This window comes from Scyliorhinus canicula, chromosome 9 (assembly GCF_902713615.1).
Source record: "Scyliorhinus canicula chromosome 9, sScyCan1.1, whole genome shotgun sequence".
Classification (NCBI taxonomy): Eukaryota; Metazoa; Chordata; class Chondrichthyes; order Carcharhiniformes; family Scyliorhinidae; genus Scyliorhinus; species Scyliorhinus canicula.
In genome coordinates, this window is record NC_052154.1 from 142,120,981 (window position 1) to 142,142,012 (window position 21,032).

At 52.8% G+C, this 21,032-nt stretch overlaps 1 protein-coding gene across 4 annotated transcripts in view; it reads left to right on the top strand.

Moving 5' to 3' along the window:
• Positions 1–21,032, top strand: part of ush1c (Usher syndrome 1C) — a 352,756-nt gene that overhangs the window by 284,892 nt on the left and 46,832 nt on the right. For all 4 annotated transcript variants that reach the window (XM_038807797.1, XM_038807794.1, XM_038807795.1 and 1 more), the window contains one exon: positions 7,540–7,639. In XM_038807797.1, coding sequence (XP_038663725.1) covers positions 7,540–7,639 — 100 coding nt within the window. The remainder of the gene's footprint in view (positions 1–7,539; positions 7,640–21,032) is intronic.

Below are 21,032 nucleotides of genomic sequence, written 5' to 3' on the forward strand. Positions count from 1 at the left end.
TATCTTTTCAAGAGGAGCAAGACCACAATGCTCATCTCTCTCAGATACTATATAGTGCAGGGAGATGGCCAGCAATAAAATATGGCATTCAGCATGTCATGTTAATCACTCTGGGGTAAGACGGACTGCAACTGGATGCGGTTGTACTTGAAAGTAGACTCCAAACTGTGATGTTAGTTCAATATGCTTTATTGAACTTGTTACGCAGTGCACACAGTTCGCTGTGGGTTTGACACTCCACTAATCTAAGCATGCTTACTATAACTAACTAGACCAGACTAGCTCTGAGCCACGTGTAGAAGATGCTAACTGATATATACACCCTGACTGTCACTACAGTTGTCACCAGTGGAAAGAGGCAGAGTGTTGATGCCTCGTGTGTTTTATAGTGGGAGACCACCTTCTAGTGTTCTGCCTGGTGACTGGTTGTATTCTGTCCTGTATGTTGATTGGCTGTACTGGGTGTCTGTCACTGCCTGTCTGTATCTCATTATGTGCATGAGTGCATATCATAACATCTCCCCTTTTTTAAAAGAAAAATTTGGTTGTTTGGAGTATGTGCGACTGTATTTACATGTGGAACTATTTACATTAAATGGCGAGTGGATGAATATATACATAGGAGGTGTCTAGCGTGCAGATACAGAACAAAATTTACAAGATAAATGCCTATAAGTCCAATCTTTGGGGCTTGCATCGGATCCTTGTCGACCGCCTGAGAGGTGGAGGTGGGGACGACGGCGCCTTGACAGGCGGGATTGCTGCCAGATTGGTGGCTTCGTAGTGCGACGTGTCTGGAGGAGGCATAACAACATATGGAAAAGTAGCATCTGGTGGTGGGCAGGCAACTTTGCGTAGTGCCCCCCTGTTGTGCCTGACAATGGAGCCATCAGCCATACGAACTACAACTGATCTGGGAGCAGCCTGTCGAACAACCACAGCTGGAGCTGACCAGCCTCCATCAGGTAGCTTGATCCGAACAGCATCTTCCGGAGATAGCACAGGCAAATCGGTAGCATGAGCATCGTACGTCAGCTTTTGCCGGTTCCTGAGTTGCTGCACCTTTTGCAGCACTGGGAGGTGATCCAGGTCTGGTGAGTGTATGGCTGGAACAGTCATTCGCAGGTCTCTATTCGTGAGGAGTTACGCCGGGGACATACCGGGGACAGAGGGGTTGCCCTGTACGCCAACAGCGCAAGGTTGAAGTCAGAAGCAGAGTTCGCAGCCTTGCAGAGCAGTTGCTTCACTATATGGACCCCTTTCTCAACCTTCCCGTTGGACTGTGGGTAGTGTGGGCTTGTGGTAATGTGGTTGAATTGGTATGACGTGGCAAAATTGGACCACTCTTGACTGTGGAAGCAGGGACCATTGTCGCTCATGACAGTGAGTGGAATACCATGCCTGACAAATGTCTCCTTGCAGGCCTTGATGACTGTCCTTGATGTGAGATCTGACAGCTTCACAACTTCTGGGTAATTCAAGAAGTAATCTATGATGAGCACATAGTCACGCCAATTGGCGTGAAAAAGGTTGATTCCCACCTTGGACCACGGAGAGGTCACGATCTCGTGTTGCTAGAGTGTTTCTTTTGTTTGAGCAGGCTGGAAACGCTGGCAGGTCGCACAATTGAGGACCATGTTGGATATGTCCTGGCTAGCCTGCCGGGCCCTGCGCCTACACTTTGATACCTAGGTGTCCCTCGTGGATTTGTATGAGCACTAAGTGCTGCAGATTGTGAGGTATAACAATACGATCTAGCTTGAGGAGGATCCCCTCGACGACTGTCAGGTCGTCCTTCACATTAAAGAACTGAGGGCATTGCCCTTTGTGCCAGCCATTTGCCAGGTGGTGCATTACATGCTGCAGAAGAGGGTCTTTGGCAGTCTCTTCATGAATGCTGATCACTCTTTCATCTGAGGCCGGGAGGTTGCTAGCACACATCTGCACCTGTGCCACAATCTGGCGGATTAAGTCAACCTGTTCACAGGGCGAGGAGATGGAGCGGGACAGGGCATCCGCAATTATCAGCTCCTTGCCTGGTGTGTATACTTACTCAAAATCGTACCTACAGAGTCGAAGAAAATGCGCTGAAGCCTGGGCGTCATGACATTCAAGTCCTTATGAATGATATGAACCAAGGGTCTGTGGTCAGTCTCGACTGTGAATGTTGGTAGACCGTAGACGTAGTCATGGAACTTTACAATGCTGGTTAGGAGGCCCAGGTACACTTTTTCTATCTGGGCGTACCTCTGTTCAGTACGAGCCATGACCCTTGACGCATAAGCAACTGGAACCCAGGACTAGGCACCAATGCCGTCCTGGCTTACGTCTGTGGAGATTTTTGTTTCCCTGTCAAGGTCAAAAAACGCTAGTACCGGAACACTGATGAGCTTTGCTTTGAGCTCGAGCCACTCTGCTTGGTGTGTGGGTAGCCACTAGAATGCAATGGACTTCTTTATCAGATGCCTCAGAGCCGTGGTGTGTGAGGACATGTTGGGAATTAATTTTCCCAAGAGGTTCACCATTCCGAGGAAGCATAGTACCACCTTTTTGTCTTCCAGGGTCTTCATGGCGTTAATGGCCTTGACCTTGTCCGAATCTGGTTACACCCTGCTGGGATATCTGGTCGCCCAAGAACTTGATGGATGACATGCCAAAGGAACACTTGGCTTTGTTCAGCTTGAGGCCATTTGCATGGACACGTCAAAAGACTTGTTTGAGATGAGATATGTGTTCTTCTGGGGTCGTGGGCCATATGATTACATCATCTACGTAGACACGCACACCCTGAATGCCCTCCATTATCTGCTCCATGATCCTGTGGAAGATTTCAGAGGCTGAGACAATGCTGAACAGCATAAGGTTATAACAGTACCTGCCAAATGGTGTGTTGAAGGTGCAGAGCTTCCTGCTGGACTCATCCAGTTGTATCTGCCAGAAACCACGTGATGCATCTAGCTTCGTGAAGAATCTGGCATGTGCCATCTCACTGGTCAGTTCCTCACGCTTCGGGATTGCGTAGTGTTCCCGCATTATGTTCTGGTTAAGATCTTTGGGATCTATGCATATCCGCAACTCTCCTGAGGGCTTCGTCGCACAGACCATCGAGCTGACCCAGTCAGTCGGTTCTGTTACTTTGGATATAATGCCCTGGTCTTGGAGTTCCTGTAGCTGTGCCTTTAAACGGTCCTTCAGAGGAGCCGACACCCGGCGTGCTGCATGGATTACAGGCGTGGCATCAGACCTGAGTTGGATCTTGTAGCAGTATGGCAGAGTTCCCATTCCATCAAGCATATCTAGATATTGAGCCAGGGTGTCATCAATGTCAGCCTGAAGATCCACGTTGGCAGAAGAAGACATGGTATGGACTCGCTGTACGAGGTTGAGTAGCTTGCATGCATGGGCACCCAGCAGGGATGCCTTATCAGGCTTGACTGTTTTGAATCTCAGTGTGACATTGATGGTCTTGTTGGAGATGGATAGGTGACAAGATCCTAGTGCAGTTATGGCATTGCCATTATAATTGAGGAGCTGGCAGGCTGGCGGAAGAATTTTGGGTAGCTTTTTAATGCGGGCAAGATCAGCCTGAGAGATGAGATTGGCAGAAGCACCAGTGTCCAGCTTGAACTGGATGCTGCATTGATTTACGTGTATGACCGCACGCCATTCGTCCACGGAATCCACATTGAGGATAGATAGGCATCTTTCTGAATTTGAGGAGGCATACTCGCAAGTAGTAATGATGTCCACAGGATAGGGGGACTCCAGGCAGTCGTCCTCTGGATCCATAGGGCTACCAGGATCAGAATCCAATAAACCTTGCTGTACATATCGAACGCGCTTGCGTTGGAATTGGGATCGCTGGCCCTTGACTGGTGGTGCAGACCTGCACAAGGCTGCATGATGTCCAGGCTTCCCGCAATTTAAACATTGCCTGCCTTTTGCAGGGCATTGCCGCTTTAAGTGTGCGGTGCCGCAGTTCGGGCACGTCATGACGTTGACGTCGTTACACTCCGTGCGTCGTCGCACATGCGCAGTGCGGTCAGCTGACGTTCGCACCTGCACAGTTTGATTTCAGCCGCTTCGTTCTCCCGTTCGTGTTGCGCATGTGTGGGGCCCCGGGAAAAGCGCGCAAAATGGCCGCTTTCATTGATACTGAGGCGCTGCATCCGGGCGATGGCCTGTACACTCTGCCTCGTGGGAGGCAAGTTTTTCGTATTCTGCTGATTTGAGTCGGGAATACCGATTTCTCGCATGCTCATGCACTATACACGTCTCGATTGCCTGTCTGTATCTCATTATGTGCATGAGTGCATATCATGACACAGCAGAGTACTCATCAGCTGAGAAAAGGACTCTATGGTCCCCCAGCCGCATGTTCCTCGGCAGCGCACCGTTCACTGGCAGCAGGGTTCTCTCTTCCCCCTGCTTGTCAATGGGACTTCCCATTAAAGCCACCTCACGCCGCCCGGAAACTCGCTGGCGGGGGTGCGCAGCCAGCCGACGAAGACAATCCCGTCGACCGGAGACTGGCCATGATCTCATTTGCAATGTACAAGATTCCGAAGGGCTGACAGGCTCGCGACTGAAAGGTTATTTGCCTGACTGGGGAATCTAGGACACAAAAACCCAGCCACATGGTATACCGGGTTGATCATTTAAGACGGATAAGGAAAAATGTCTTCACTTGGTTATGAAACTTTAATTCTCAATCCCAGAGTGTTGTGGATTCACCATCATTAAATATTTAAAGACTGAGATTGATAGATTTTTGATCTCTCAGGGAATCGAGTGGTATGGGGTGGGGGGGTTGGAAAATAAAGTTCTGACAGAAAGTTAGCCATGATCACACTGAATGGCGTAGCAGGCTTAAGGTTCTTCCTCCTGTTTCTTATGTTGGTGAAGTGATTCTAAGGTGCCCATGTGACAAAAAATATCTGTTCCCCTCGGATTACACAGCCAGGGTCTGTAAACACAGAGATGTTTTGCAGAAATCCGCCGTGGCCGAAATAACGCCAGCAGAAAATCTCACTAGACGGGTGAAACGAGACTTTCGGCAGCAAGATCTCAATTTCTGATTTTCCCCACCTGCCGCTGGTGATGTAAGTGGGCGGGAGCCTAACTTAAATCCATTTTAATAAATGTACATCTACTTATAGGGCTTCACGCCATATTTTCCACAAATTAAGACTTCCCCATCGGCAAGGTTTACAACTGCTTTCGCAAAACATGAAGCAGTCGAGAGGAACCCGCCGGGGGCGCCAATGTAAGTGTACCCCAGGGGCAGAGGGGCTGACCACTGGCACCCTGGCACTCCTAACCTGGCTGTGACAGAATAGCACAGCCAGGGTGACACTGCAGGTGCAGTGGCAGGATGGGCCTTCTGGGGAGCTCCAATGGTGGGGGGGGGGGGGGGGGGGGGGGGGGGGAGAGGGGGGGGGGGGGGGTTCCCCTTATGTGGGGCAGAGTGTTGCCCTGTTGCTAGTTGGGGGAAGTATCTTTTTCAACACAGTAGGCGGCGCCAGAGCCAGGTCCCGCCTCGCGAGTATGACGGCAAATTTTCTGTGCACAGAGCGCCAGAGAACCTGGAGAGAAAATCCATTGTGCAGATGGAGAACTGCACACCGGCTTTCTCGCCTCAGCGTGAGCTCTTCAAAATGCCATCAAGTGACCTCGAACAAATACCACGTTGTCTGATATGGCATGTAATGGCTTGAGTTCATTCTGTCCTAGATGTATACCACCAGCAATTTACAACATTTGTTAAAAAGTCTCAGCAATCCTGCCAAGTGAATTTCCCCAAGATTACTTGTTGCTACCAGTATTTACAGTAAGAAGTCTTACAACACCAGGTTAAAGTCCAACAGGATTATTTGGAATCACTAGTTTTCGGAGCGCAGCTCCTTCATCAGGTGAGTGAAGAGATAGGTTACACAAACACCTATCTCTTCACTCACCTGATGAAGGAGCAGTGCTCCGAAAGCTAGTGATTCCAAACAAACCTGTTGGTCTTTAACCTGGTGTTGTAAGACTTCTTACTGTGCCCACCCCAGTCCAATGCCGGCATCTCCACACCGGTATTTAGGAACAAAAGGTTTAAATAAAAATATTTTAAACCTAACCTTCATTATTTGTGATTAATTTTTTTTTCGAAGTATAAAAATGCCTGTGTTATATTGATTTTGATATTAGTGTTAACAATTCAGTGACTTGGGCTGTAGTTCAGTTAGCTGAGCCCTTTGGCATTCAATTTACGGAGGTGCCATCCATTCTCTTATCACATGCTGCCACTCTGGTGGCTACTTATGTTACAGTGAACAACATCATTTCAAAATAAACATTGCTCATTATAATATTACTTAAAAGTTTCAAATGTGGGTCTGGATTCTCCGTTCTGGAGACTAAGTCCCCACGCCGGCGTGAAAACTGTGGCATTTTATGCCAGGAAAAGTGACGCAAAAAGGCCACCGATTACCTGTTCCCGGGGGGTGGGGAGTGGGTAGCAGCCAGGCAGGGTAGAGCTCCCAGCTCTAGCTGCCGATACGGCCTGGAGAGTTGCCGTGGCCGCGCATGTGCACGACAGTGGTCTGCAGCAGCCACGCCGTGCTTCTTGTCGGATGCCGCTCGCGAATCGGGCCCGCAAAATGGTCCACCCTTCAGCCGGCTAGCACGCTCCGGACCGGCCCATCACAGTGCCCCCAGCCCCGAATAATGCCCCCCCTGCCCACGGCCCTCCCCTGTCTGTGGCTGCCCTGGGCTGAGTCCACAGCCGACATGCTGAGTTCCCGACGGGTGAGACCACACGTGTCCCACGCCATCGGGAATTTGGCCGGTCAAGGACGGAGCATCGCGGGGCGGGCCTCAGCCAACGTTTGGAGGTCGATCCCGATTTTGGCATCATCAGGGATTCTCCGCCCCATCGCTGAACGCAATTTCACCGCCAGGGATCGGAGAATCAAGACCGTGATTTCCATTTTCTGATTGCCAGTCTTATTTATGATGTCTGCAAAATGTTCTGTGAAGGCTACCAAAGTACAACCAGTACCAAATCATTCACAGCGCAGTGCTACCGCTGGAGGCAAGGCTGTGACAGACAAAAGATCTGCACTCTAAATATAGCATGGAAAAACCCGCTGTGGTAATGAAAGCCAAAAGAATTCTTGAATTGAGCTACTGAATGTCATTGTTATATACTTTTCCCCTTGGTGGAGGGGTCAATGACCAGGGGGCATAAATTTAAGGTGAGGGAGGCAGGCGGTTTAGTGGGGACGTTTGAAAATCTTTTTTACCCAGAGGGTGGCAAGAGTTTTGAATTCACTGCCTGAAAGGGTGATGATGACAGAGACCCTCATAACATTTAAGAAGTATTCAGATGTGCAATTGTGGTCCCAGGGCACACAAGGCTATGAGCCAAGTGCTGGAAAATGGGATTAGAATGGTTAGGTGGTTGTTTTTGACCAGTGTAGATGTGATGGGCCGAAGGGCCTTTTCTGTGCTGTATGATTCTATAACTCTACGACTCTATATTCTGTTATAAAGGATGGACCATTGGATCTCGCAGTTGAGGGAGGCATCAATTCCCCACTTGGAAAGATCGTTGTATCGGCAATCTACGATGGAGGTGCTGCAGACAAACATGGTGAGATATTGCTCCTAAGTTCTGGTGTTCTCCTGCATCCAGAAGATTGAAAAAACCTTGACTTCCACTTCCTAAATCATTTTCCTATTATAGTACTTAATGTACACATGAGAAAATGTCCATCCAATGTTGGTGCAATTTTTAAAAAAAACTTTTGGTAAAGGTACTTTGGAAATTAAAACATGCAGTATTTCAACCCAACCTTAGTATTTCTCTAACAAACTGATGCGACCATCAATTCACGCGAAACAGAGTGTAGATGTAAACTGTGGCTTTAATCAACTGGAACAGTGCCTGCCTGCGACTGCTCTGCTGCTGAGAGTCGCCTACAGGGCTACTGCTCTTTATACCTCCCCTCAAGGGGGAGCCAGGGCGGAGCCCACAAAGGCACCAACATGATACATCACAGGTAATACCTTACAATGGTCCATAGGTGGAGCCCTCATGGGCAACAGTATGGTACAGTTACATATATCGTGAATGGTTACTGCAATACGTTCACCACATTCACCCCCTGTTAAAGAAATGAAGTCCGGCGGGGTGAAGGGTTCACAAGTTAAGCCTGTCCGGCACCCGGATCGCAGCTGGCCCGGGTGTCGAAATTATCCGTGCGGGCATGGGTAGTGAAGTTGCCGGTGCGGGTACAGACGCGGACTCCAGGAGCGTGTCTTCTGGAGCTTCGTTCCTGTGGGTCGGTGAAGGGGGAATGGGGGGGCGGGAGGGGGTGCGGGTGCCATGTAGGGGCAGGGGCGCTGGTCAGCATAGGTTGGACGGGGTAAGTTGGGGTGGCGGTGGTAGTTTGAGGGGAGGTTTGGCTGTAATCTACAACCATCCAGTTCTTTTCCCTGGTCCTGACGATCACCACCTGAGCTCTCCAGGGGCTATTGCTGGCCTCGATGACTCCCTCCCGCAAGAGTCGCTGGACCTCGGACCTGATGAAAGTCCTGTCCTGAATGCGATACCGCCTGCTTCTGGTGGCGACTGGTTTGCAGTCAGCGGTGAGATTTGCGAAGAGCGGGGGAGGGTCGACTTTTAGTGTTGTGAGGCTACATATGGTGAGTGGGGGTAGGGGCCCGCCGAATTTCAGAGTTAGGCTCTTGAGGTTACACTGGCAATCCAGTCCTGACAGGAGATGAGCGAAGAGGTCGGGGAGTACCTATAGCTTAAAATCGGAGTACTCGGCACCCTATATTGCGAGGGTTGCGGTAGTGCAACCCCGGATCTGCACCGAGTGCGACCCAGAAGCGAGGGAGATGGTTTGATGTGCCGGGAAGATTGGGAGCGAGCAGCGTCTTACCATGTCTGGATGAATAAAGCTCTCCGTGCTCCCGGAGGTGAACAGGCAAGGTGTTTCGTGTCCATTTACCCGGACGGTCATCATGGAGCTCCGGGGATGTTTGGGTCGTGACTGGTCCAGGGTGACCACGCTGAGTTGCGGGTAGCCGGCGTGGTTGGTGGTGCTGGGGTGGTCCCAAGATGGCTGCCCCCGTCGGTTGCACGTGTCGGGTGGCGTTTTTTAGATGGCGGCCAAGATGGCGGACTCCGTCAGGCGCATGTGTCGAGCGGCGAGGAAGATGGTGTCCAAGATGGCGGCCCCCACAAGTCGCACGTGGCGGGCCGCGTGGGCGAGGATGGCCAAGATGGCGGCCCCCGTGAGTCGCACATGTTGTGCGGGCTTGGAGATGGCTGCCCCCATGGACAGCACGAGGCCGATGTCGCGTCCGGGGGTGGAGCCGGCAAGCAAGCTGCTACACTGCGGGCCTGTGAGTCTGAGGGTCGGGCCTGCGATTTTGAGGATTTGGATCTGGCCAGGCAAACCTTAGCAAAATGTCCTTTTTTCCCAAAGTCGCTGCAGTTCACGTTCCGGGCCGGGCAAAGCTGCCTGGGGTGCTGAAGCTGGCCGCAGAAATAGCAGGGTAGCCCCCCGTGTTGGGTGGGCAGCCGCACGGCACAGGCCTGGGGTACTCTTTGGTCGGGGGTCCACGAGGGGGTCACGTGATCAGACAGCAACGCGTTGAGGCTTTGGAACACTACATCTAGGGAGGAGGCTAGCTTTACCGTCTCTTCCAGGTCCAGGGCACCCTTCTCGAGTAGGCACTGTCTCATGTAGTTGGACCTGACTCCAGCCACGTAGGCGTCCCGGGCGGAGAGGTCCATATGTTGAGTGGCCGTAACGGCCTGGTAGTTGCAACTTCGTGCAAGGACTTTGAGGTCGCGTGGGTACTCCTCCAGCGATTCCCCGGGGCGGCGAGTAGTGAGGAGATGCCGCGCGCAGACCTTGATGTCAGGTCTTACGTATAGGCGCTTCAGCATCGTGAGAGCGTCTGCGTAAGTGGAGGCTTCCTCGAGTTGTACAGAGATTCGATGGTTCACCTGGGCATGGAGGAGGCTCAGCTTCTGATCATCGGAGACGGATGGCGAGGAGGAGGCGACGAGGTCGGCCTCGAAACAGCAGAGCCAGTGCAAAGAAATCCCTTTGGCCTCCGCGGCCTGTGGGTCGAGGTCCAGTCGGTCAGGTTTGAGGGCAGATTCCTTGGTGGTGTAGTCGATTAAATTGATGCGACCATCAATTCACGTGAAACAGAGTGTAGATGTAAACTGTGGCTTTAATCGACTAGAACAGTGCCTGTCTGCGACTGCTCTGCTACTGAGAACCGCCTACAGGGCTACTGCTCTTTATACCTCCCCTCAAGGGGGCGGAGCCCACAAAGGAACCAACATGATACATGACTGGTAATACCTTTCAATGGTCCATAGGTGGAGCCCTCATGGGCAACAGCGTGATACAGTTACATATATGGGGCGAAATTCTCCGCAGACCGACGTGACGCAAATTTCCGGCGGGAAAAAGCGGTGTGCATGACTCCGGCGTCCGGGCCTTCTTTTAAGCTGGCAATCTCCGTTCCCGGAAGGGCCAGCAGCTGACTGACGCGATACGCGTCAGTTTCACCAGCTGCGGAAGTGGTGAGACCCGGCGTTTTTTGGAGGAGGAGGAGAGAGACAGACCCGGCATTGGGGGGGGGGGGGGTTCCGGCATTGGGGGGGGGGTTCCGGCATTGGGGGGGGGGGTTCCGGCATTGGGGGGGGGGGGGTTCCGGCATTGGGGGGGGGGGTGGGGGTTCCGGCATTGGGGGGGGGGGTGCGGCTGCGGGGGGTGGGGGGGGGGGGGGTTGGCGGGCAGCGGCGTGCAGAGAGGGGGGGCGACGGATGCCCGGGGCCAACGCACCGTCGCCCCCCCCCTCTGTACGCCGCTGCCCCCTACCCCAACCCCCGCCCTCACCACCCCTACCTCCCTCCCCACCCCTACCTCCCTTCCCACCCCTACCTCCCTCCCCACCACTCCTACCCCCCTCCCCACCACTCCTATCCCCCTCCCCACCACCCCTACCTCCCTCCCCACCACTCCTACCCCCCTCCCCCCACTCCTCCCCCCCTCCCCACCACTCCTACCCCCCCTCCCCACCACTCCTACCCCCCTCCCCACCACCCCTACCTCCCTCCCCACCACACCTACCCCCCTCCAACGCCGCCCCCCCCATCTCTCGCAACGCCGCAACCCCCCCCCTCAACGCCGGTCCCCCCCCCCCCCCAACGCCGGGTCCCCCCCCCCCAACGCCGGTACCCACACCCCCCCCTCCCTCTGAAGGCCGGTACCCACACCACCCCTCCTCCTCTCCTCCCCCCCTTCCTTCCTCCCCCCCTTCCTTCGTCCCCCCTTTCTTCCTCCCCCCCTTCCTTCCTCCCCCCCTTCCTTCCTCCCCCCTTCCTTCCTCCCCCCCCTTCCTTCCTCCCCCCCTTCCTTCCTCCCCCCCCTTCCTTCCTCCCCCCCCCCCTTCCTTCCTCCCCCCCCCTTCCTCCCTCCCCCCCATTCCTTCCTCCGTTAGTGGGGTGGGGGGTGGGGAGGTGCAGCGTTGGAGGGGGGTAGGGGTGGTGAAGGGGGTAGGGGTGGTGAGGGGGGGTTAGGGTAGGGGCAGCGGCGTGCAGAGGAGGGGGGCGTCTGATGCCCGGGGCCAACGCACCGTCGCCCCCCCTCTGCACGGAGCTGCCCCTACCCCAACCCCCTCCCCTCACCACCCCTACCCCCTTCACCACCCCTACCCCCCTCCAACGCCGCACCCCCCCACCCCCCACCCCCACTAACGCCGCACCCCCCCCCCACTAACGGAGGAAGGAAGGGGGGAGGAGGAGAGAGGGGGGGGTGTGTGGGTACCGGCCTTCAGAGGGAGGGGGACGGGGTGTGGGTACCGGCGTTGAGAGGGGGGGGGTTGCGGCGTTGAGGGTGGGGGGTTGCGGCGTTGCGAGAGATGGGGGGCGGCGTTGGAGGGGGGTAGGGGTGGTGGGGAGGGGGGTAGGGGTGGTGGGGAGGGGGGTAGGGGCGTTGGAGGGAGGTAGGGGTGGTGGGGGGGTGGTTGGGGTAGGGGGCAGCGGCGTACAGAGGGGGGGGCGACGGTGCGTTGGCCGCAACCCCCCCCATGCCGCAACACCCCCCCCCGATGCCGCAACCCCCCCCGATGCCGCAACCCCCCCCCCGATGCCGCAACCCACCCCCCCCCCGATGCCGCAACCCAACCCCCGACACTGAACGGCGTCAACCATCATCAATGGTTGAAGCCGTTTTAAAGCAACTTTGATTTTCGCCGACGTGACCCGTGGCCACGTCGGCGGGACTTCGGCCCATCCGGGCCGGAGATTTGTGGACACTAAAAAAAAATTAAATCCCGCCGGCGCCAGCTGTTTTCAGAGGCTGCCGGCGGGATTTGCACAACGCCGGTTTTTGGCCGGTGGGAGATTTAAAAACCCTGCGGGAGCGGAAATAACGCCGCTGCCCGCCGATTCTCCGACCCTGCGTGGGGTCGGAGAATCCCGCCCATGGTGAATGGTTACTGCAATACGTTCATCACACAAACATTTATTATTTTCTACCATTCAATCAATTTATTACCCAGACCCAAAGTTTACCATGAATTCTCAAGGTTCTGAGTTAACCATTTGCTTCCCATGATGAACTTTGTCAGATATTTCCTGTAACTCGAAGTATAACCTTTCTCAAGGCTTACATCATTGCTCTTGAGATGTTACTTCTCCAAATAATACAAGGAGATTGGTCAAGGAGGTTTATCTTCTACTAAATCCACACTGTTCTCTGTTTCCTAAATTACTATTAATTAGATACTTGAAGCTCATACCATTAAGGGTGATGGCTCTGTTATTTCCTATTTCAGATTGTCACCATTGAAAAATATGGACACTATTCTGGTCTTTTTCCAAACTACTAGTATCCCAGTACTTTTTCAAAGTAGACAAAATTTGACATTCAAGACACTTACTGAAAAGATAAAGCCACAAGAGTTGAACAAAAATAAACTTTCCTGTACAAACTGAAAAAAATTCACAATATCCTGTACCTTAACATTGAGGGTTAATATGAGATACATGTGAATTAACAGAAAATCTCTGCTTGAACATTGTACAATAAAAAGCAAATGTGGTCAAGACAGATCCCACAGATTTCTCAGAAACCCACCCAGATGTCAGCTGATACATTGGGGGCAATTTTTAGGCGCCGATCGTGGGTGGAAAATCCAGAGAGAATCGGGAAACGCAATTCTCTCCGCAGCAACCATGTTTCCTGGTTTTCCCGATACCGTTTCCAGCAACATCATGGAGTTCATGTTCACAAATGGTGGGAGCCTCATTTAAATGGATTATCGTGAATTTTAATATTAGTACCTTTCGCTGGAATTCTCCTGTCATCAGGATTCACTTTTCCCGCTGGCAGTGCACCCCCATCAGTGGGTTTTGCTCGGACATTTCGAAGGAAAATGGAGGGGAAGATAGAATCCTTCTGCCAGTGAATGGCATGCCACCGAGAAACACGGGGCTGGGGGTCGGAGACTCCAGCCCTTTAGTATAAACATGCCCTTGACCCAATTTAGATACGCTCTTGTTTCTAATTCAGTTTGAGTTTCAATCTGTTAGATTTCTTGTGAAATTGGTTGGATTGAGAAGAGGCCATTAGGCTAGTGTAGAGATTAATGATGATTTTATGTAAGTTGTCAGTTCAAATTCAAGCTAGATGTCTTTGAATTTGGAAGCACCTCAGTGACTATCACATTCCTCTGTCCCGGTAATTCAATATTTTGAAAATAGATACATGTGTTAAAACCTATGGCCAAGTTTAAGCCACACTTCAGGACTTGAGTACAATAATCAAAGCTGACATTCCAGTGCAGTCATGAGAGTATGGAGCATTGATGGAGGTATCATTGGGCACAATTCAGAGGACTGAAAACTAAGTCCGTGATCAGGTGCATTTGGCGGGGTAATTCTTGGAGGTTGCAGATCAGAGAATCTAGGGAATTGGGTGGCTCATGGTCGGCCCGGCGCAGGGCCCAGTTTGGGGCTCTTGTGCGATTCACCCGGAGCCGGGTGCAATGGGTTCACTGAATCGCGCCCATCGTTTGCATATGACCTTAAAAACCAAGGTCGCAATGTGAAATTGTCTATTTTGGCAGGAAGAATAAAAAAGAAGCTTATTATCAAAATGGTGAGATTTTGCAGAACTCAGAGGTGCAGAGGGATCTGGTGAAGGTGTCCAAGGCATCGCGCAGCCGGTGATGTCCATGGCTGAGGGACTCGGTAGAATGTCCGACTCGCTGGAGTATGTGACCCAGTACCAGGCTGACCTTGATGAGGTTCTGGGGACATGTCCCGCTCTCAGATGGGCATGGCCAAGGCGCTGTCCCAGTCACTGAGGAGCATCGCTGAGGGCGGCGACACAATGGTGCGGACCATGGGGAACAGCCAGGGCTGACAGAGCCAGTAGATGCAGGGGCAGCTGGGGCTCGAACGAGCTGCACCTCCATCCAAAGGTGAGCCCCAAAGCCCTATGGACACTGAAAGGGAGGAGGGGGCGCTGAGTGCGAAGCTGGACCCGTCTCCTGGAATAGTGACGGTCACCACAAGTTCCACTCCTCTGATAAGGCTGCATCACAAGGTCAGCATGGGGGACAGGGCGGCATGGCTGCCCATGTGCCGCTGATAAATGAGCCAGATCCTCCGGCCCCAGAGCTCCCAGAGGACACCTGCCAGGGGCATCTAAGGCCACAGGGTGGGGTAGTCAGCTGGCAGCCTCCACCTCAGATGTGCGTCCTATGGAAATACTTAGACAGAGTGGTAGAGCTAGGAGGGCTAAGCACGTTGAGGATCACTGAGGGCACCTTTGGAGGGAGCAGGGGTGGGGGGGTAGGTATGGGATGGAGGTTGGGGGAGTGGGGTGGGTGGTACCATCGGGAGGGGGTATTGTACAACACATTAAACAGCTTTTTGCACAGCCATTATGATGTCTTTGTCACTTCCTTATGCAATATGGGCTGACCTCCAGACCCTGTGCCCCTCTCCAGTCATCCCCTCCCCTCCCCATGTCGCTTACCCATCCTCCAGCCTTGGACATGACCCCGGAGATGTGTCCCATTCCCTGGGTGTTTGGATATTGCATGTGTGGTGTTGCCTCCCGCATTGTTCAAGCACAGTGTCCAGGCATAAGAGATGTGGAGATGCCAGCGTTGGACTGGGATGATTAGATTCAGGTTCCTTGACAGGTTCGGGGGAGTGGGAATCCAGCAGTGTGTAAGGGTGTCCAGAAAAGTGTTTGTCTGCTATGCCCAGCACTATGTGGCACACATAGGAAGATAAAGCTGCAGATCACTTGGTATCTCCTGAGCAGGAGGCAGAGGAGCATAATGTGGCCAGAGTCGCTGCACCCACACATCTGGCTGCCAGTAAGCCCACATTCGGCTCATCCAGGCAATGTTCGGATAACATACAAGCCTAAAGCCATTAGTGATGTGTTGGGTAAGCTGGGTCTATGTAGACTGCGTTTGATGCAATGTAGAGAGAGACAGGCTTCCAACACTTGATGAGATGCAACACGATTTTATTTAACGTTTAAACTATATTACATGCTTAACTGTGGGTTGACACTATGCTGACTTGACTGGAGACCTGAGGCTAGCCTGACCAGACTAACTGACTACCACATGGTGTTTGTACTAGCTGCTGCTCACGAGCTCTGACTGTCTCAGAGGCTGGATCCCAAGAGAGCAGGAAAACTGGTGCCCTCTGGCTTTATAGTGGTCGTGTCCTGTCTGGCGATTGGCTGCTGTGTTCTGTGTGCTCACTGGTCATCCTGCGTGTCAATCACTGCAGATAGAGGGCAGATAACACATGAGAAAAACGATGCGATAACAAGGTAATGCAGCAATCAGTCTATAAATTTAGTCTCTGTGGCGGGCGACGAATTCTGGTTGACCGCCTCAAGGGTGGGTCAGGGGCCACCTGCACCTGGCCGGGCGGGACTGCCTCCAATGTGGTGGTCGCAGAGGTCGGTAGAATGTCTGGTAGATCGGTGGCCTCGTGGCAGGGCGCGTCCAGAGGAAGCAGTGTGCGAGGCGGGACGTCACGGTCGGGTGGTTGGCGTGGAAGTCTGCGCAGTGCCCGCCTGTTGCGCTGGAGAAAAGAGCCATCAGGCATGCGAACGAGGAACGATCTTGGGGTCACTTGCTTGACCACCACAGTTGTGGCACACCAGCCACCGTCAGGCAGCTGAACACGAACTCGATCAGCAGGGACCAGCTCAGGGAGATCTGTGGCATGGGCGTCGTATGCCAGTTTGTATTGGGCCCGAGACTGCTGCATCCTCTGAATGACCGGGAAGTTGTCAAGGTCCGGAATGTGGATGGCCGGATCGTCGTTCGCAGTGTGCGGTTCATGAGAAGCGGCGCTGGGGACAGCCTAGTGGGCAGAGGGGTCGCTCTATATGCCAACAGCGCCAGGTTGAAATCGGAGCCCGAGTCAGAAGCCTTACACAATAATCTTTTTATGATGAGGACCCCTTTTTTGGCCTTCCCATTCAACTGGGGGTAGTGGGGGCTAGATGTTACGTGCCGAACGTCGTACAGCCGGGCAAAATCTGACCACTCCTGGCTGAAGAAGCAGGGGCCGTTGTTACTGATCACTGTGAGTGGGATCCCATGTCGGGCAAAGATTTCCTTGCATGCCTTGATCACCGCCGCTGACGTGAGGTCAGACAGTCTGACCACTTCGGGGTAATTGGAAAAGTAGTCCACTAGGAGGACATAGTCACGCCCCTTGGTATGGAACAGGTCAAGACCGACTTTGGACCATGGGGAGGTCACCATCTCATGTTGCTGTAGAGTTTCTTTAGGCAGGGCCGGCTGGAATTTTTGACACGTAGGGAAATTGAGGACTGTGTTGGCGATGTCTTGGCTGATGCCCGGCCAGTATACTGCCTCTCGAGCTCGACAACGACATTTCTCGACACCCAGGTGACCCCCTTGGATTTGGCAGAGAAACAAATCTCGCATGCTTTGTGGGATCACAATTCTGTCAAGCTTCATGAGGATGCCGTCTACCACCATCAGATCGTCCTTGACATTGTAAAACTGGGGACACTGTCCCTTCTGCCAGCCATTCATGAGGTGCTGCATCACCCGCTGGAGCAGAGGATCCCTGGCCGTCTCCTCACAAATTTGAATGACGCTCTCATCAGAGGCCGGAAAGTTGGAGGCACAGAATTGCACCTGCACGTCTATATGACAGACAATGTGAGTCTGCTCACACGGTGTAGTGATAGATCTGGAGAGTGCATCTGCAAGAATGAGCTCTTTGCCCGGGGTGTAAACCAGGTCAAAAGCGTAGCGTTGCAGCTTGAGAAGGATGCGTTGTAACCATGGCGTCATGTCATTGAGGTATTTTTGGATGATGTGAACCAATGGCCTGTGGTCCGTCTCAACCGTGAATTTGGGGAGGCCATATACATAATCGTAGAACTTGTCGATCCCTGTAAGGAGGCCCAGGCATTCCTTCTCAATCTGAGCGTATCGTTGCACAGTGGGCGTCATGGCTCTAAAGGCATATGCAACTGGGGCCCAGGAGGAGGAGTCATCCCGTTGGAGGAGCACTGCCCCAATACCATCCTGGCTCGCGTCAGTGGACATTTTTGTTTCCTTGGCGGGGTCGAAAAACGGCAGCACCGTGGCCTTGGTGAGTTTCGCCCTCAGCTCATGTCACTCTTTCTCATGAGCGGGTAGCCACTGGAAATCCATCGTTTTTCTAACGAAATGGCGGAGGGCTGTGGTGTGTGACGCCATGTTGGGGATGAACTTCCCAAGGAAGTTGACCATCCCTAGAAAGCGAAGGACCGTCTTCTTGTCCTCCGTGGTCTTCATGGCGTTGATCGCCGAAACCTTGTCAGCATCCATCTGCACGCCTTGCTGCGAATGTGGTCGCCAAGGAATTTGATTTCTGATTGACCGAATGAGCATTTGGCTCTGTTGAGTCGGAAGCCATGCTCGTGAATCCTGTGGAACACCCGCTTGAGGCAATCGATGTGTTCTTGAGGAGTTGTGGACCAGATTATGACATCGTCGACGTACACTCGCACCCCCTCGATACCCTCCATCATTTGTTCCATTATGCGGTGGAATACCTCTGAGGCAGTGATGATGCCAAAGGGCATTCGGTTGTAGCAGTAGTGACCGAACGGGGTATTGAAAGTGCACAGCTTGCGACTGGACGCGCCCAGCTGTATTTGCCAGCACCCCTTGGAGGCGTGCAGCTTGGTGAAGAATTTGGCATGAGCCATCTCGCTGGTTAACTCTTCTCGTTTTGATATTGGGTAGTGTTCCCTCATGATGTTGCGGTTTAAATCTTTGGGGTTGATACAGATTCGAAGCTCCCCTGACGGCTTCTTGACGCAAACCTTGGAGCTGACCCAGTCTGTGGGTTCCGTGACCTTTGATATGACGCCCTGGTCCTGGAGGTCATGCAGCTGCTGCTTGAGGCGATCCTTGAGGAGCGCCGGCACCCGACGCGGTGCGTGAACCACAGGGGTGACGTTTGGCTTCAGTAGGATTTTATATCGGTATGGGAGTGTGCCCACACCATCGAACACGCTATGGTATTGCGCTATGATGTCATCGAGTTGAGCCTGGAAGTTTTCATCAGGTGAGGCTGTTGCCTGTGCGGATGACATGGTGTGAAACCGCTGCACTAGGTTCAGAAGTTTGCAGGCCCGAGCACCGTCTGTCGGGTCCTACAATTTCAAATCGCAGCATCGCTTTCAATTACCTATTGGACACCGCAGGCTGGCATGAGCCACTGGCAGCAATGGCATTGCCATTGTAGTCGAGGAGCTGACAGGCTGGTGGAAGAATGCTTGGTCTGAAGCAGACGGTGTCGAGGTCAGATTTTGAAATGAGGTTTGCTGAAGCGCCAGTGTCCAGCGTGAAACGGATGCGAGCCTTGTTAACAGTACGTGTCGCTCACCACTCGTCATCCGGATCAAAGCTCAGGATTGGGAGATGTTTCATCATTGTTGAGAGAGGCAGAGCATGCTTAGTGATGATGCCCACCTGGAATGGGGATTTGAGGCACTCAGTGTCAGGATCTGGTGGGCTGTCGGGGTCGGAGGCTGTCATGGCCTGCTGTACTGAATGGACGCTCCTGCGCTGTGGCTGGGATCGCTGTGTGCTGGGCAGTGGATCAGATCTGCAAAGGGCTGTAGTGGCCAAGCTTGCCACACTGGAGACAGCATTGTGATTTTGCCGGACATTGCCGCTTTAAATGGGCAGAGCCACAATTCGGACCCGTCATGACGCTGACATCAGCACGTGCGCCAACGCGCATGCACAGTGCGGTCAAACGACGTGCGCACCTGTGCAGACTGGTCGTTAGTCTCGCCGTCCCCTCGGTCGTGGCGCGCACGCGCTGGAGCCCGGGAAATCGCGCGAAATGTCCACTCTCATCAAGACTCAGGCCTTGCATTTGCTTGATGGCCTGCACCCGTTCTGCCTCGTGGGGGTTTAGCCTTGCCGTTTCTGCCGCCCTCTTGTGGGAGTACCGGTTGTTAGCATGCTCGTGGAGAACGGACGTTTCGATGGCGATGGTCAGTGTGATTGGCGAAGGGAATCGGAATGGACCCCGAAAACGATCTGATCATGGAATCAGTTGTCGAGTCATAGTTGCATGACTGCGCGAGGATGCGGAGATGGGTTAAAAAGGACTGAAAAGGTTCATCCTTACCCTGAAGCCTCTGCTGGAAAACGTACCGTTCAAAGCTCTCATTCACCTCAATGTCGCAGTGGCTGTCGAACTTCAGCAGGACTGTTTTAAACTTTGTAAGGGAGTTGTAGATGTGGATAGCGTGGTCACCGGCTGTAGAAAGGAATAGTGCGGTCTTCCAGGCATCTGATGGGCCTCGAGGTCGGTGGCTTCAAGATAGAGCTGGAACTTCTGTTTGAAAATCTTCCAGTTTGCACCGAGGTTGCCGGCGATGCGGAGCTGCGGAGGAGGGCAGATGCTGTCCATGCTACCAGATGGCTGATCGCTGGTCAAGGCAGATTATCTCAAGGTGAGTCCATCAATTCTCAACATCCATACCTGGTACAATGATGTGTTGGGTAAGCTGGGTATATGTGGACTGCGTTTGATGCAGTGTAGAGAGAGACAGCCTTCCAACACTTGATGAGATGCAACAAGATTTTATTTAACATCTAAACTATATTACATGCTTAACTGTGGGTTAACACTATGCTGACTTGACTGGAGACCTGAGGCTAACCTGACCAGACTAACTGACTACCACATGGTGTTTGCACTGGCTAATGCTCACGAGCTCTGACTGTCTCAGAGGCTGGATCCCGAGAGAGCAGGAAACTGGTGCCCTCTGGCTTTATAGTGGTCGTGTCCTGCCTGGTGATTGGTTGCTGTGTTCTGTGTGCTCACTGGTCATATTGTGTGTCAATCACTGCCTGTCTGCACTCCATCATATACATGGATGTATATTATGACAATTAGTAAGACTAAATGCTCTGACCCTGTCACATCTCAGCACAGAGCATTCTCACAGTCATAAATGTTTCCTCACACACAGTCCATGCATATTTCACCCAAGGGCTTTGAAGTGGATGTTTCTTGAGAAGAGTCCCCACCTCCACATAGAATCACTGAATCCCTACAGAGCAGAAGGAGGCCATTCGGCCAATCGATCCTGCACCGACCGCTGATCGCTCAAGAGCTTATCCATCAGCCATGAATGGATGGTGGGACATCAAAGACATGCGTTAGTGCTGACATTGAGCGAGGGTGTAAACTCAGCAAAGAGCAGATCATTACAGCTCTGTTATGAGGGACATGAGTACAACATGACTAACAGTTAAGGACCAAGTAGCAGTTAATGCTGTCACTCGACCTTGAGTTTGAAAGCCAGCTTTCCTATGTCCGGCATCCATCATGAAACAGTTCCCTCCTTTTCAGTGGCAGATGTATTGCAGCCATTGTGACCCCTGGCGGGGTCCCTTTAAATTGAAAT